The sequence below is a fragment of the Nematostella vectensis genome, chromosome 14, assembly GCF_932526225.1.
Source record: "Nematostella vectensis chromosome 14, jaNemVect1.1, whole genome shotgun sequence".
NCBI classification, from domain to species: Eukaryota; Metazoa; Cnidaria; class Anthozoa; order Actiniaria; family Edwardsiidae; genus Nematostella; species Nematostella vectensis.
Window position 1 is genome coordinate 13,643,968 of NC_064047.1, and position 18,313 is coordinate 13,662,280.

The following is an 18,313-nucleotide window of genomic DNA, read 5'->3' on the forward strand; positions in this document are numbered from 1 at the left end:
CCTCTCCGCTTCCCTCTACATACCACCCCCCTCCCACTCCCTCTACATTCCACCTCCCCTTCCCTTCCCTCTACATACCACCTCCCCTCCCCCTCCCTCTACATTCCACCTTCCCTTCCCTCTACATCCCACCTTTATGCCACCTCTCCACCACCAACACCCCTAGCCTGCCCCTGCCTCCAACTCCCCCCTGTAAGCCTCACACTTCACCCCCTCCCCCTTACCAAGCCTCACACTTCATCCCCTCCCCTTCACCAAGCCTCACACTTCACCCCTCCCCCTCACCAATCCTCACACTTCACCCCCTCCCCCTCACCAAGCCTCACACTTCACCCCCTCCCCCTCACCAAGCCTCCACTTCACCCACTCCCCCTCACCAAGCCTCACACTTCACCCCCTCCCCCTCACCAAGCATCACACTTCACCCCCTCCCCCTCACCAAGCCACACACTACACCCCGGCTCTCCCCCTCACCAAGCCACACACTACACCCCGGCTCTCCCCCTCACCAAGCCTCACATTTCACCCCCTCCCCCAGCCTGGCTCTGCCTTTGCCTCTCCTTCCCCAGCGTTGCAATTCATTTCCCTCTCCCTGACCTTAACCCACCAGCCTACCCTATTCTTTCAAAGCCCCGTCATTCCTTCATTCTAATCTTCCAATTTTTTACACGTCAATGGCTATGGTTGCACTACTTACAAAGCCCTGCCATTCCTTCCCTCTGATCTTCCAAAGCCCCGCCATTCCTTCCCTCTGATCTTCCAAAGCCCCGCCATTCCTTCCCTCTGATCTTCCAATTTTCCACACGTCAATGGCTATGGAGGCACTACTTACCGTGCTCCCTAGTTTAGGCCTGATCCGACTTTGCAGGGGGTCATAAACACAATTTTCTCCTTTGTTCCTGCAAGACGTCATATTACTACTCAGTGTTGGACCATCGTACCACTCGATGTTGAAGGAGACGTTACTCCACAGAGGAAAGGTGAAGTTGCACACCATGAATAGGTCCCTGTCGCCGGTAGTCAAGGGCTCCACCTTTGGCTTGGGGACCAGAGAACTCGGGAAAACGGCTTTCACGTCAGCTGTGATAATAGTACAAATACAATAGAACTCCGTTACTCTGAGAGAAAGAGAAATCAGTTCGAGTTATTAGCCGAGGCTCTAGGTAAAGGAGCTCACATGGAAATATATTTGCTGTTTAATTTTTTAATTGAAATCACGAACAAGTTATCGGTACCCTTATATGGGTCTAGGAAACCATCTAAAAAAAAAAGACTGGCAAACGGAATAAAAAAAAAAATCATAATTGCTTGTTTTGGGAAGAAAAGATATAGAAAGGAAATGTAGAGGGAATGGGGTTTGTGGAAACGATCAAAATAATGTGAGCGGGGAATTATTTCGGTTTGGAATTTGGATCATTAATTAAGATAATCCAAGAGAAATCGAGCTCACGAAAAATTAACCGCCTCGATTAAGTGGGGTTTTATTGTAATATACCAGTACTTCAATAAGATGTGTAGTACACATATAAAGGGAAAACTATCTTCCCAAATTTAAAAACTGAAATTCGACTCTCGGTGTATTGTATTCATTGTTTTGGTAAGACCACGACAGCTTGGGCTTTTTGTTTTTACCCAAATTTAAAAATATATATATATATAAGGTTAAGACCAGTAGTAGGTGTAATTTGCCGATTCTGGACCAGTTGACCTTTGACCTTGACCTTGGCCCAGTTGACCTTGACCTTTGACCTTGACCCTGGCCCAGTTGACCTTGACCTTGGACCAGTTGGCCTTGACCTTGACCTTGGGGATCGGTTCTGGACCAGTTGACCTTGACCTTGAAAATTGGGTGGCTTAAAGACATGGATGACGTAGTAGATGAGCATGGGTACCGTGAGAGAGTTGGTAGCCCTCACCGGGGGGCGAGGGATCGGATGCTGCTGCGAATTGCGCGAGGCCGAGCTTGTTGAAGTGTTGAGCGGTGCGCCGCGTAGTGTGGGCCCCGACGTACCATCAGGTGTTCCTGGTGGTCCAACGCCTGGGATTGGTCCTAGGGGGTGCCCGCATGGTAGGGTAGGGTGTTATTGTAGGGGTTGCCGTAGAGTGATTTGTCCTCACGGTAGGCAGAAGTCACGGTGTAGAGATTGCCACGGGTCACAAATTTGCCCTCACGACCGTCGTAGGTCGCGTTGCAGGGATTGTCACGGGTCGGAGATTTGCCCTCACAGCCGTCGTAGGTCGCGTTGCAGGGATTGTCACGGGTCGGAGATTTATCCTCACAGCCGTCGTAGGTCGCGTTGCAGGGATTGTCACTGGTCGGAGATTTATCCCCTCGACCATCGTCTTAACCTTGTCCTTGACTTTGGCCTTGATCCTAGCCTTGACCCTAACCGTGACCTAACCTTGGTTTTACGGTTAACCTTTAGTCCCACCGCTCCCCCCTAAGAACGTCTTAGTGACCACACTCGCTATGTTAACTGGCTTCCGCCCGCGTCTGAAAAATTGGGGTGGTTTAAAGATAAGGATGACATAGTGTAGATGAGCATGAGTACCGTGAGGGAGTTGAGAGCCCTCGCCAAAGAGCGAGGGATCGAAGGCTACTACGGATTGCGTAGGGCGGAACTCGTCGGAGCGTTGGGTGGTGCGCCGCGTGGTGTGGTCCCTGACGCGCCATCGAGTATCATCGATGAGCCGGTACCTGAGATTGATGTCCCCATCCTCAGGCCTTCCCACCCCCCTCGGGACAAGGGGGTTCCGTCACTCAAACATCTCGCTGGGAATGCAGCCGCGTCGGTGAAGAAAGAGTTAAGCAAGTTCGCAGATTGGGTGTTATCTTATGTCCCTGGGTCTGTGAGAAAGACTGTGGATGAGCGGGTGAACAGTCTAAGAGATAAAGTGGACCGCATATTCGAAAGGGTTGAGCGGTTCGCACCTAAAGAGAGACAAACAGCGTTGAAGGGGTATCTCAAGACCCATAGGGTAGACGGGCAGGAAGGGTATGACCCCAAGGCGTTCGTCACTGGTGTCAAACCAAAGGTTCTAGATCTGATCAATCGGCAAAAGAAGCCTATCAAAGTCAAGTTTATCTTTACTTGTAAATTCGTAAAAGAAAACCTGACCACCGGCCAGGTTGATGAGAACTCAGGGTACTTCCATTCCAACGTTGAGGTGGTAACAGAGTCAACAGATTTCTCTGACTCGTTCAATACGATGACAAATCGTATACTTGAGTCGGTTGAGCAGTTTCAAAACCAAGGCTCCGGATGGCAGTTTGATCGAGTGGAGTACTTTGATATCAACATCGACCCCTTTGAACCGCTTTCTGGAAGCTCCTTTATTCCACTGCCGTCAAAATTAGCGTCTAAAAAGGCGATCGTCAATGTTAAGAACGAGAGCGATCACGAGCGTTTCAAATGGGCGGTGACCTCAGCCGTGTTTCCTAGAGAGAGACATGCCCAAAGACTAAATAAACAAATGAGAGAGAGCTCTGAGGAGTTCAACTGGTCAGGGATAGAGTTCCCCGTTTCGCTAAGACAGGTTGATAAGTTTGAGAAGCAAAACCCCTACGCGATTAACGTCTACGGGTATGAGGGTGGTGTATACCCTCTTAGAATAAGCAAGAGACATGAAGCTCATGTGATCAACTTGCTTCTCATATCGAACGATAAAACAAGTCACTACTGCTGGATTAAAAATATGTCGAGGCTGCTATCCTCTCAGGTCAATAATCACCAACACACAAGCGTGTTTTGCTATAGATGCCTCAACTCATTCTGGTCAAAGACTTCACTAGAAAAACATCTCGAGTACTGCGCTGAAAACGAGGAGGTTAAGATTGATATGCCTGTAGACGAAGATGGGGGTCCCCTCCATGCTTACTTTAAGAATCACACCAGGGGAATGCGGGTCCCCTTCTTTGTCTACGCCGACTTTGAGAGTGTTACAGAGAACATAGACACATGTTCCCCAGATGAGGGGAGAAGCTTTACTAAGCAATACCAGAAGCACAAACCATCAGGTTACTGCTATCTCATCAAGTGCTTTGACGATCAAATATTTCCACCCAAGCTTGTGCGACACAAGCTTGAGTCCCCCGACGAGGATATCCCGCAGATGTTTGTAGGGAGTTTAGAGTCAGACATTAAGGACGTTTACAATAAGTTCAAGTTCACTAAGAGGGTTAAGACGACTCTGAAGGATGAAATCGCCTATAACAACGCCACTCACTGCCACATCTGTGAGGGTGAGTTAGGAGGGGACAAAGTTCTAGATCACTGCCACCTTACAGGAAGGTATAGAGGGGCTGCTCAAAACGAATGCAACCTTCAGTTTAGGATTCCGAAGTTCTTTCCTGTCGTCTTTCACAATCTGGTTTATCAAGAACCTCGGCACATCGGAAGGCGGGATAAACTGTATACCAAACAACGAAGAGAAATATATCTCGTTTACAAAACAGGTTGCGGTCGACAGTTTTACGAACAAAGAGGGTAAGCAGGTTGACATGAAACGGGACATAAGATTCATCGACTCCTTTAGATTTATGGCGACTAGCCTTGATAGTTTAGTTGGCGATCTTACTAAGTGTGGGAAGTGTGAGGTGTGTAAGCCCGGAGATTGTATGAAGAGGTACATAAAAGATGGGAGGGTCGTTCAGTTCAAAGGTATTGGTAGATGCGATAGATGCAAGAATTGCTTGTTAGCTGAAAGTAGGTGCCTTTCCCCAACGGATAAGAACATCGCTGAAGCTAAAAAGTATTTTGGGGGCAGTGGCTACAGGGATCTTTGAATGTGGTGGTGGTTTTGGTGCAGGCTTTTGGTCGGGAATCGATAGATCAACTATTCTGTTTTTGTAGTACCTCATAAAAAGATCGACCGCTGTAAACCCTATCCCGACAATAGAGAGCACGGTTGTAAAAGACTGCTCTGGAACCCAAGCTTCGGCTTTGGGTTGTGGTCCCTTCACCTCCGTATTTTCTTCTGGGTCCGTTTCCGCTTCGCGTTTCATTTCCCTAGCTAACGCTTCTTTAGCCTTCCTATTGTACTCGGCAAGTTTCTTACCCGCAGCGACCTTTCTAGGGTCTTTCTCTTTAGCGGCACTCTTCTTCCTAGGAAGAGGATCCTTTGTTATTTGTTCAACAACTTCATTGGACATGATTCTTTATTTGAATGAATGAATAAAGAATCTTTAAATCAGCTCAAGAGTGTGCTCAAGGGTGCTTAAGAGCGTGCTCAAGAGCGTGATCAAGAGTGCCCAAGAGTGTGCTCAAGGGTGTTCAAGAGCGTGCTCAAGAGTGCTTAAGAGTGTGCTAAAGAGCGTGCTCAAGAGTGTGCTCAAGAGAGTGCTCAGGAGTGTGCTCAAGAGTGCTTAAGAGTGCTCAAGAGTGTGCGTAAGAGTGTGCTCAAGAGTGCTTAAGAGTGCTCAAGAGTGTGCTCAAGAGAGTGCTCAGGAGTGTGCTCAAGAGTGCTTAAGAGCGTGCTCAAGAGTGCTCAAAAGTGCTTAAGAGTGTGCCCAAGAGTGTGCTCAGGAGTGTGCTCAAGAGTGTGCTCAAGAGTGCTTAAGAGTGCTCAAGAGTGTGCTCAAGAGAGTGCTCAGGAGTGTGCTCAAGAGTGCTTAAGAGCGTGCTCAAGAGTGCTCAAAAGTGCTCAAGAGTGTGCCCAAGAGTGTGCTCAGGAGTGTGCTCAAGAGTGTGCTCAAGAGTGCTCAAGAGTGCTTAAGAGTGTGCTTAAGAGTGCTCAGGAGTGTGCTCAGCCGTGCTTGTAAGTTCTTGTATTTTGTTGGAAGCCTCCTGTGAAGGTGCTATCTTAATGTGCTTAGCAACCTGGAATAGACCGCTAGCAAGTGCTACCAATCTTCCTCCTCTCAACACCAAGAGGCCTGCAAAGTTTGTCAGTTCACGTTTAACCAATTCATCGTTCTGCAAGTCTTTGCTGAGCGCTTCGGCATCGTCCACAGGAACCACATAGGAGATGACGTGGGACGCTACTTGAATAGCTGACTCTACTAATCCGCTACTAACTTGCTTGCCCAAGGCTGCCTGGTAGCGATTATAATATTTCTCGACATCGCTGTTTGGGAGCCTACTAATATCGCCTAGACTCATTTTAACACCGACGTACTCCTTAGTAGTCCCCAACGTCGCCAAGATGGCCAGTGACTCTCTTTTGACCTCATCATCTTTAGGTATAGAGGAGACCTCAACCTCAGGCTCCTCTTTCATATAGTCCTCAACGCTTGACATCTCACTTAATAACTACATCTTAGACGTAGATTCTTTTAAATCGCCGCAGGAATCTCCAAATAAGTCTCGAAGGGGTGCCGTAAACAGAAGCATAGTCTAGAATATCGCTCGGTTTTAAGCAGTTCCACAAACTTTTTACGAGTCTCAATTTCTAAATCCCCTCCGTAATCTTCAAACAGTGTTTTTGCACCTACTTGAGAAGGATTATGGAATGTGACTACACAGGCGACGTTGTCGCTAAAGGGTTTCGCTATAGATGTTAGTTGTTGTGTTAACACCCACACCGATAAACTAGCGTGCCGACCGGAGAACGCTAAATCTATAAACTTGTTCGAGCGTCGCTTCAGATCTCTCGACACGGCACAGTCGTCTAAAATAATTAACGTGTTTGTGCCAGAGAGCAACTCTGTGGTCAACTCTAACACCCCGTTAATCTCGTCGCCGTTACTAGCATCCGGTGACAGCACAATAAAGCGTTTATCTCCGTTAGCAAACCTTCGATAGGTCTTGTTCTTCGCATAGGTTGGGCAAATCAAGACAATGTACTCAAAAACATTGCGGAACGGTCCCCGAAGTTGTTCTATTAGATATCTTGTTTTACCGCAATTCGTCGGCCCTGTGATAATACAATGAAATGGTGTTTTACCCCGTAATTCTTCCATTCTTTGTATCATCACACAGGTCTTTTTTTAATACATGATTGCTCTCAGATTCGAGTTCACGACCTCCATCAACGCATCGGCCACAACAAACATGTGACAGTTGATATTCCCCGTCCCTCCAACTTTTCGTTTCATTTCTAGTTTTACTCCGTCCCGCGTGGTGTTCAAGACCAGTCCACCTCCGTGAATGTTATTGTCTGGCTGCGCCCTCAAGTCGACCCACAGAGCAAACTTGTTGTTGGTGTAAAAATCTTTTTGCTTAAGTGAGCTCGTGACCCCAAGGCGTTTCTTCACCGACTCCCAGAAGTCAACCGGTATCATTCCTTTTGAGTAGAGTCGGTTCGGCATTCCATCGATGTTGACATGAACTGATTTTATATCTGGGCTGATAAATTTCTCAGAGTCTCGTGTTCCCCCTGTGTGGTTCTCTGTAAATAAACAAAGCACCCCTGTCATTGACTTTCTCGGTAGATTGATATGCTCGTTAATAACCGAGTCATTTGGCTTGGAGATGGTGAAAGTCTTGTGAAGAATGATGTTCTCATAAAAAAAGCCTTTCCCAACTTGATAGGACGCCGCCGCCTCTCGAGCAAGGTATTCACTGGAGATGCATAGGTACTCCAGTTCAAGGTTCGTGATGGTGTAATTAGGTGCTGGTGTGGTGCTTGAGTAGACGACGATGTCTGATACGGGAGCGAGCGTAATCTCAAATGTGAGTTGGTGTGGTAGTGCCCTTGGGTAGAAGACACCGTGGTCATTCAGAATAGGATGGTCTAGTGGGATCTTGTATTTCGTGTTATGTACTGCCGCGAGAGCCACCTCTTTTGCATCTGAGGTAACCTTGTCCCCTGCGTTTGTTCTGAGTTTCCTCATGTTCTCCGACGAGATACCCTGTTTCAATAGATCCTCCCGTTCCTCCTTGGGGATGAATAGGTCATGATACGTTTGAAATAAATCGTATCGTTGGGTATCTTGCAGCGTTTCACCGCCGGAAAGAATCTTGAGCCTGGACACCAGGTTTCGGCCAACGTTGTTAACGAGAGTATTATTTGCATGCCCTGTGACGCCTAAGTCGAATAGTAAGGATACACTATCCGGAACGATGACCACATTTTCTGATAGCTGGGGGATGTTCACATACAAAGTCTCCCCAGGACTAGCGGATGAGGGGTTGAGTGTGATTCGACTGAGCGAGGCTTCTGCCTTCAAACCGAAAGGCTCTCGTGGGATCCTGTTTGTGTCTATTCTCTCAGAAACCGCTTGGGACATCTTTGATTTTAAGAGAAGAAAGTCAAACCTTTAAATGAGTCACGAGAGCAGGTTATCAAATATATACTACAGTACCAGGGGGTACTGGAAAGGCTATGAAGCTGTCGATAAATTGGCAAACGCTGCTAAAGTGGGCCAGCCTACATCTAAGAAGTGGCTCGAGAAACAAGCATTATGGCAAATCTATTTACCACCACCAAAACATATCCCGAGACCGCATTGGGCTGTTGTCAAAACAAACTACATCCACCAGGCGGATCTATTGTTCTTATCTCACGATACTGTAAAACGAAAGACTTACAAATACGCGCTGTTAGTGGTGGATGTTGCTTCAAGGTATGTTGGTGCTGAAGCGCTAACGAGTAAAGATTCAAGTGGGCTCTCCAAAGCGTTCGAAAGAATCTATTCAAGGAAACTCAAGTGGCCAAACACGGTGATTGTCGACCCTGGCACGGAATTCATGGGTGATGTTACGAAACTCATGAAAAAGCATAATGTCCGGATTCAACGAAGCGAGGCTAAAAACCATAAAGCTCAATCTGTGGCACAGCGGGCAAACCGAACTTTGTCCGAAAGATTGTATAGTCATCAATATGCGCAAGAGATGTTGTCAGAAAATGGAAGGTCAAGAGAATGGGTGGAGAGGTTGCCAAAAGTTTTGGAAGCAATTAACAGTAAGCCAAGACGGATCAGTGGAAAAGAACCCGATAAAGCTGTGAGGCTCAAAGAAGTCGATGTTAAACCCGCCGAATACAAGCGGTCTGTCGGACTTGACGAGGTGAGACTGCCTCCTGCTGTCAAAGTAAGATATTTGCTCGCCCCAGGAGAAGACGAAGGAGGTGACAACCGTCGTGCGACGGATCCGGTCTGGAGTCTGAATATCTATGATTTATCGCGCAGTGTTGTTTCGGTTGGACAGCCCGTGTTGTACTACCTGTCCGAGGGTGCACCAAGGAGGTCTTTCGTCAGAGAGGGACTTCAGGTCGTTCCCGAAGATACCGAGTTACCCCCTAACTCTGTGTTAGAATGATGCCCGTGAGCAAAAGTATGTATACCATCCCCGCAAATGATTCGTTTGTCATCCTCACGAGATAGGGCGACCTTGTTAACCGTCTCGGTGTAAACTTCGTGTTTACGGCTTCTAATAACATTCATTTTCCTCATCTGCGGTTGTTCATTGAGTAGGCAATCTTTGTAATCGCTGAAACTGATGCACTTCTTAACGACTGCTCTCTTCACGCCCTTGCATTTCTTTTCTTCTCTCCCACCATCCACCTCGAACGCATAGAGCTTGGCTCGCAGACCTACAAACTCGGTTATCTGCTTACCGCCTGCTTCGTCTTTGAACTTACCAATGACTTTCTTGTTCACACCTGTCTCGATACAAGACAGGTGGTCCTTTGGATAGTTGTTCGTGTCAAACATAGATTTCACATCAGGGCTGATGTCCCCGTAAAAATCTCTTGTCTCAATCTCATACATCAAACTGTCTGTATCGGTAAATAAGAGCCTCGCCTTCTCACCATATTTTTGCTTGATGTAATTGAAATGAAAATCATACATTAGCGTCTTACTTAGATCCAGAATGGACATACCCAAGTAGACAGGTTTATCGAAGACCAACTTTGTTTTCTTCATGTGAACAGCAGCTAGACTCTCGCAAAAGATGGTGCGGTGTTGATAGTTTGGCTTTGATATCAACTTGCGAGCTTGAGATTCATTCGTGACCAGGCGGATGTCCACTCTGTTCCTGATCATGATCATGGTTCATGGTCTTCCCAAAAACGGAGTTGTTCATCAACTTGAAGAAGTCTTTCTCAAAATTGTTAGTCGCTCTCACCCTTAGGTCGGTATTTAAGTCGATGTAGGGCTTCAGCCACGCAGACTCTTCGAAGGCGATACCCCTGTGAATTTTGGTAGCCTTCAGTTCAAGACTTATGTAGAGCCTCAGGGTCTCGTGATGAACCACGTACTTCGTCTTATCGCTGAGGTTTGGGATTAACTTTTCAACCTTATCAACCTTAACGGACTCTGGGGCCAATGGGTAGTCGTTATGCAAGTCATGTAGATGATGAGGATACTCCAAGTCAACCTCCAGAATGCATGGACGACCCTCCCAACCCGCTATCTCTCGGTCAGTCATCCATCTGAACCCATGAGTCGGCAGAGGTTTACTCATTGCCCAGCCGTATAAGTTGTTTGCATCAAGATACGTGATGTACTTTGTGGGTAGGTCGGGGTCATACCCACTCATGTACGGATTGTTAGCTTCACCATATCTAGTAGACACCATGGAAACACCCCCGCGAACGCCTCTCTCGATCATGAGCAGCATGTCACAGTCTGTCAGCAACTCTAGACGCGCCTTGGTGATTTTCAAAGCAGCGTCCCATGCAAGACCGGGTGCTGTGTAATACCAGGCTGGGTCTAGACCGTAGTTCCCGAGATAAACATTTCTGAAGCTCTCGAAGACGTCGGCCAACAGTAACACATCAGATTCAAGATAGAGATCATGGTAATCCCTCATGGTCTTCATCTCGAAGGCTTCCCACACCCCCCGGGCGTGTTGATAATCTCCCTCCGATATGTCAGCGTCGTTGAGTCTGGAGTAGAACGCCTCTTTTGGTGGGAGTTGGGTTGCGTCGAGTTTGTCGATGTCGTCGAACCAGTCGTATGGAAAAACGCCCTTTCTTAACATCATATCCACCCTACCCCCAAAATACTTTTTAGCTTCAGCGATGTTCTTATCCGTTGGGGAAAGGCACCTACTTTCAGCTAACAAGCAATTCTTGCATCTATCGCATCTACCAATACCTTTGAACTGAACGACCCTCCCATCTTTTATGTACCTCTTCATACAATCTCCGGGCTTACACACCTCACACTTCCCACACTTAGTAAGATCGCCAACTAAACTATCAAGGCTAGTCGCCATAAATCTAAAGGAGTCGATGAATCTTATGTCCCGTTTCATGTCAACCTGCTTACCCTCTTTGTTCGTAAAACTGTCGACCACAACCTGTTTTGTAAACGAGATATATTTCTCTTCGTTGTTTGGTATACAGTTTATCCCGCCTTCCGATGTGCCGAGGTTCTTGATAAACAGATGCCTGTCATACCCAGACAGATTGTGAAAGACGACAGGAAAGAACTTCGGAATCCTAAACTAAAGGTTGCATTCGTTGTGAGCAGCCCCTCTATACCTTCCTGTAAGGTGGCAGTGATCTAGAACTTTGTCCCCTCCTAACTCACCCTCACAGATGTGGCAGTGAGCGGCGTTGTTATAGGCGATTTCATCCTTCAGAGTCGTCTTAACCCTCTTAGTGAACTTGAACTTATTGTAAACGTCCTTAATGTCTGACTCTAAACTCCCTACAAACATCTGCGGGATATCTTCGTCGGGGGACTCAGCTGTGTGTCGCACAAGCTTGGGTGGAAATATTTGATCGTCAAAGCACTTGATGAGATAGCAGTAACCTGATGGTTTGTGCTTCTGGTATTGCTTAGTAAAGCTTCTCCCCTCATCTGGGGAACATGTGTCTATGTTCTCTGTGACGCTCTCAAAGTCGGCGTAGACAACGAAGGGGACCCGCATTCCCCTGGTGTGATTCTTAAAGTAAGCATGGAGGGGACCCCCATCTTCGTCTACAGGCATCTCAATCTTAACCTCCTCGTTTTCAGCGCAGTACTCGAGATGTTTTTCTAGTGAAGTCTTTGACCAGAATGAGTTAAGGCATCTATAGCAAAACACGCTTGTGTGTTGGTGATTATTGACCTGAGAGGATAGCAGCCTCGACATATTTTTAATCCAGCAGTAGTGACTTGTTTCATCGTTCGATATGAGAAGCAAGTTGATCACATGAGCTTCATGTCTCTTGCTTATTCTAAGAGGGTATACATCACCCTCATACCCGTAGACGTTAATCGCGTAGGGGTTTTGCTTCTCAAACTTATCAACCTGTCTTAGCGAAACGGGGAACTCTATCCCTGACCAGTTGAACTCCTCAGAGCTCTCTCTCATTTGTTTATTTAGTCTTTGGGCATGTCTCTCTCTAGGAAACACGGCTGAGGTCACCGCCCATTTGAAGCACTCGTGATCGCTCTCGTTCTTAACATTGACGATCGCCTTTTTAGACGCTAATTTTGACGGCAGTGGAATAAAGGAGCTTCCAGAAAGCGGTTCAAAGGGGTCGATGTTGATATCAAAGTACTCCACTCGATCAAACTGCCATCCGGAGCCTTGGTTTTGAAACTGCTCAACCGACTCAAGTATACGATTTGTCATCGTATTGAACGAGTCAGAGAAATCTGTTGACTCTGTTACCACCTCAACGTTGGAATGGAAGTACCCTGAGTTCTCATCAACCTGGCCGGTGGTCAGGTTTTCTTTTACGAATTTACAAGTAAAGATAAACTTGACTTTGATAGGCTTCTTTTGCCGATTGATCAGATCTAGAACCTTTGGTTTGACACCAGTGACGAACGCCTTGGGGTCATACCCTTCCTGCCCGTCTACCCTATGCGTCTTGAGATACCCCTTCAACGCTGTTTGTCTCTCTTTAGGTGCGAACCGCTCAACCCTCTTGAATATGCGGTCCACTTTATCTCTTAGACTGTTCACCCGCTCATCCACAGTCTTTCTCACAGACCCAGGGACATAAGATAACACCCAATCTGCGAACTTGCTTAACTCTTTCTTCACCGACGCGGCTGCATTCCCAGCGAGATGTTTGAGCGACGGAACCCCCTTGTCCCGAGGGGGGTGGGAAGGCCTGAGGATGGGGACATCAATCTCAGGTACCGGCTCATCGAGGATACTCGATGGCGCGTCAGGGACCACACCACGCGGCGCACCACCCAACGCTTCGACGAGTTCCGCCCTACGCAATCCGTAGTAGCCTTCGATCCCTCGCTCTTTGGCGAGGGCTCTCAACTCCCTCACGGTACTCGTGCTCATCTACACTATGTTATCCTTGTCTTTAAACCACCCCAATTTTTCAGACGCGGGCGGAAGCCAGTTAACATAGCGAGTGTGGTCGCTAAGACGTTCTTAGGGGGGAGCGGTGGGACTAAAGGTTAACCGTAAAACCAAGGTTAGGTCACGGTCAGGGTCAAGTCTAGGGTCAAGTCAAGGACAAGGTTAAGACGATGGTCGAGAGGATAAATCTCCGACCCGTGACAATCCCTGCAACGCGACCTACGACGGCTGTGAGGGCAAATCTCCGACCCGTGACAATCCCTGCAACGCGACCTACGACGGTCGTGAGGGCAAATTTGTGACCCGTGGCAATCTCTACACCGTGACTTCTGCCTACCGTGAGGACAAATCACTCTACGGCAACCCCTACAATAACACCCCACCCTACCATGCGGGCACCCCCTAGGACCAATCCCAGGCGTTGGACCACCAGGAACACCTGATGGTACGTCGGGGCCCACACTACGCGGCGCACCGCTCAACACTTCAACGAGCTCGGACTCACGCAATTCGCAGCAGCATCCGATCCCTCGCCCCCCGGTGAGGGCTACCAACTCTCTCACGGTACCCATGCTCATCTACATTACGTCATCCATGTCTTTAAGCCACCCAATTTTCAAGGTCAAGGTCAACTGGTCCAGAACCGGTCCCCAAGGTCAAGGTCAACTGTGCCAAAGGTCAAGGTCAAAGGTCAACTGGTCCAAGGTCAAGTCCATCTGGTCCAAGGTCAAAGGTCAAGGTCAACTGGGCCAAGGTCAAGGTCAAGGTAAAAGGTCAAATGGTTCAGAATCGGCAAATTACACCTACTCCAGTCGGGTCGAGGTTGTGTCTTCCCCCCCAAATAATATCCACATGTTTTTGTATCGCCCCTCCCCCTCCCCCCGATAACAGTCACAGTCTGTGACAGCTCTGATATGTCTGGATTGAAGATATGGGATACCTGTGCAATTTGGTCCACTGAAGCTTTCGTCGCAGGGTATTCCATCGCCTTGAAAAAAGGATACAGTTTAAAAACCAAAAATTCCTACCAAACATTTCTCAAACGTTTGCTTTTCTACTACTTTGTAGAGCTGTGTACAGTGTTGCATAATACACCACTGGTATTCACAGACAGAATCACGCAAGCAGCACAGCCATTCATGGTCACGCACTAAGCAAAGCCATAAATGGTCACGCAACGAGCACAGCCATTTATGGTCACGCACAAGCACAGCCATTCATAGTCACGCAACGAGCACAGACATTCATGGTCACTCAGCCAGCTTAGCCATTTATCATTACGGAAGGAGCACAGCCGTTCAAGGTCACAGAACAGGCACATCCATTCATGGTCACGCAACGAGCACAGCCATTCATAGTCACGCAACGAGGACAGCCATTCACGGTCACACAACGAGCACAGCCATTCATGGTCACGCAACGAGCTTAGCCATTTATCATTACGCAAGGAGCACAGACATTTATGGTCACGCAACAAGTACAGCCATTCATAGTCACGCAACGAGGACAGCCATTCATGGTCACACAACGAGCACAGCCATTCACGGTCACACAACGAGCTCAGCCATTCATGGTCACGCAGCGAGCACAGCCATAAATGGTCACGCAACGAGCACAGCCATTTATAGTCACGCAACGAGCGCAGCCATTCATGGTCACGCAACGAGAACAGCCATTCATGGTCACGCAACAAGCACAGCCATTCATGGTCACGCAACGCTTTCCTCGCGTGACCAGCTCCAATAACTGGTGTCCCTAAAACCTACCTGCGCAGTACGCCATTGAGCACCCATAAGAAGGTCGAAGATAGTAGACATAGTACCCTCCGCTGCACATCTCCACGCACATGTCAATAGAACGGAAGCAGCCGTTGTTCCTGTTATTGACGTTAACGCACGCGGTAGTTTCCTTGGTTACCCCAATCGTGTCTGGGTGGGTCCCCCTCATCCATATCGGCGCGAAGGTTCCACACATGTTCGGCTCGGGTTTAGTGGTCGGGATCTCGCCGCCGACACTGCTAGTGAACCGATACCATCCGGGCTGAAGGAGGTAGTCGCACAAGGCGGGCTGCGGTCTTTTGTATCTGTATTTTGTGCTTCTATGCGGGTCTTTAATCGGGATGTAGTTCGCTGCTGAGCAGGGGTCGGCGGGCCTCGGGCAGCTTCTCCCGTCGGACGTTCCCGTGAAGCCAGTAAAGGCGTAAAGAACAAGAATACAAGCTGCAAATCTTCCCATTGTCAATTAGCTTTAGCGCAGAGGGAAAGAAAGAAAAGTAAAGTTGAGGGTGGCGATTTCAAAATCACTTGGGCGCATGCTCAAAATCCGGGCCACTGTGGAAGCGCAAAGCAAGACCGCACAGGCCGCGGGCGTGTCCTTTAAACCAAGACCGCACAGGCCGCGGGCATGTCCCCTAAACCAAGACCGCATCGGCCGCGGGCATGTCCCTTAAACCAAGACCGCACAGGCCGCGGGCATGTATCTTAAACCTAGACCGCACAGGCCGCGGGCATGTATCTTAAACCAAGACCGCACAGGCCGCGGGCATGTCCCTTAAACCTTGATTTACCAGTTTCTGCTAAAAAACAATATGTGGGAAAATATTTCCAAACTATTAACGAATAAAAACTTTGCTATATGGCGTGAAGCACACATATAAATAGATGAATCCGCCTTCACAGCAATCACAATAAAGATACTTCTAGAGATAGAAATATACTCTTTGTGTTTTTGTACCATCCCGAATGGATAGAGTGATTAGGAACCAGGGTCTGGATGTCGGTAGCCAGTTAAATCTTTTATAATTTGTCGGTAGTCAGGAAGAATTATCGGTCTTTGTCGGTAGTCGGTAAATCTAAATTAGTATTCGCTTTTGTACCAGATTTTATGTATAAACTAGATTAAACATTATTTAGGATTGAGTAGTAATTGATAACTTATTGATAATAAATTAATTATGGATTAATAATTGACAGAAAAGTTGATGCAACAGGAAAAACAGTGCATATTCTGAAATGACGTATTTTGTAGATTGACGATGGAAGTAAAGAGTAAAAAGACGGGAAATAATGACTTTAGTCGGCAAATATTTTTTGTCGCTAGTAACTAGTTTTCATGTTTTGTCGGTAGTCGGTTAATCTTTAGGCCGTTTGTCGCCAGTCGGTTAACCCCATCCAGACCCTCATGTTATGCAGAGTTATGCACTGCCTTGCATATTCCTATTATTGCGATATTGTCGTGATACTGTCGACAGTATTATTGTTTCTTTTTTTCTACAAAAAAAGCATTTTGCTAGTATAGGGTAAAGCCAGTAAGCACTCCATAATGTTTTATTCCGTGGATTATTACGGGAACATTTGTGGGCATATTATGTTTTGGGGATCATTCGCGCGCCGGGGATCATTTGCGGTCCTGTACAGACCTGAGTTTGAGATGTGCTCGCTAAAAAACAGCTTCTGTGAGCGGCTGAGAGAGATTAGAGGGGATCAAAGTGGTTTCTAAAGACCACATTCTTATCACATCATCTTTAAGTTATGAATAGTAAGAGAAGATTTGAGAAATTTGCGCCTTTTTGGGTTTGTACTTATACTGTACATCTGCTTCAAAACACTCTTTTATGATGCTGAATGGATCATAAAGATCTTTTAGATACGAGCTAAGACATAACACGAATAGCATAGCGACTTTTAGATATGAGCTAAGACATAACACGAATAGCAGAGGGACTTTTAGATACGAGCTAAGACATAACACGAATAGCATAGGGATTTTTAGATACGAGCTAAGACATAACACGAATAGCATAGGGACTTGGAAGGGCTAATTGTATTATTGAAGCTAAGAGTGTCAATTTTGAGCGATTTTTTAGGAAACAAAGCTCCATAAAAAAAAATGGATTGACTCCGAGTAAGATAACGCCTGGACGCGGAAGTTAAAACACAAAGGTAACAGAGGTTTTCGCGTTCTCAGGTTCTCTAAGCGGCCAGCTATAGAAACATAAGGCACGTTTATAAGCTAAATGAAAATATACTTAAATATCTCTAGATGGACGTTATTTCTTTTTTTGGTTGTAAAAGAATTACACACCAAACAACGCAAACATTCCTTACCATAATATGTTATAGATTCTAGACAGGCGCAAGTCACAAATAACACATTTTACTTACTCTTATTCGTCTAAGGAATGGCACGAGTGTTCCTGAACGTTGCAGCACCAAAAAAAATTCTTTTAAGATATCAAAATATCTTATCTGCAAACAAACCCGACCAACTATAGCTATGATAGTTTGCGAGTTTGGGTTTTGGAAAACAAGTTATCTGATACAGCCGCAACCAGTCGATTCTGGACCTATGACCTCAGAAAACTAACCTTACGTCTACATTGAACGCCAGTCACAAATCATTACGTTTAATTGATTATTCTTCACGTCTAGCGGCGTTTCCATATAAGTCGTTATTTAGCCTCATATGTAAAATGCAAAAATACCGTTAAAATGGCGAATAGTGACCGTGGTGTGAATTAACTAACGTTTGAGGCCCTCCCCCAAATCGCAGCTCAAAATACGTAACCCTCCCCCCCAAACATACCAGCACTCCCCCCACCCCCCGTTAAATAATTACTCTTCCCTACAAATAAAAACTGTATGGGACAAGTTAAGGTGTGTCTTGGGCATGTTTTCGATAAAAAGTGGTTTGATTTTGGGATACCTTGATATACTAAAAAAAGTAACAACTTTATTCACTGACAAAAGTGTCAATCTCCTAGCACGGCACACGTCTCGATAATAGGGACTCTCTTAAACGGGGTCAACAATTCACCGGAAGAAACTTTCACTCAGACCAACCATCACTATTATTCTCCCAATGACGAAGGCAGGGCCCCCTGAATGGTCGATGTCCGATATTCGTATATTCTCTCATAATAATGGCAACGTTTGTATGCTCGCGCATATTCTTATTTGAATAAGACGTAGTGCTTCGGTTGGAATGTATGTTCATCAGAACATATGAAACGGATTAACCACTATAAATACCACAGAGAAGACAGAACTCCAGGAAATTTCACTACACAAAAATGCGATACCCGAATTCTATACCCCAAAATACGTGACTTATTACCCCCCTCACAAGTGTTATAATGCCATAACGAGGAGACTGTGCATCCAAGA

The 18,313-nt window shown here is 46.7% G+C and overlaps 3 protein-coding genes across 3 annotated transcripts in view; all 3 read right to left on the reverse strand.

Annotated features, from left to right (window-relative positions):
* LOC5504288 (von Willebrand factor D and EGF domain-containing protein) overlaps positions 1-18,313 on the reverse strand; it is a 65,144-nt gene that overhangs the window by 17,749 nt on the left and 29,082 nt on the right. The gene's annotated exons all lie outside the window — the stretch shown is intronic.
* LOC125559738 lies at positions 11,224-13,045 on the reverse strand. Its single transcript, XM_048721339.1, has one exon. The coding sequence runs from the start codon at positions 12,453-12,455 to the stop codon at positions 11,337-11,339; it is 1,119 nt and encodes a 372-aa protein (XP_048577296.1). The 5' UTR covers positions 12,456-13,045; the 3' UTR covers positions 11,224-11,336.
* LOC125559777 (oncoprotein-induced transcript 3 protein-like) lies at positions 13,777-15,383 on the reverse strand. Its single transcript, XM_048721453.1, has 2 exons — positions 14,915-15,383; positions 13,777-13,814 (listed from the first exon to the last, which is right to left on the reverse strand). The coding sequence occupies exons 1-2, from the start codon at positions 15,381-15,383 to the stop codon at positions 13,777-13,779; spliced, it is 507 nt and encodes a 168-aa protein (XP_048577410.1).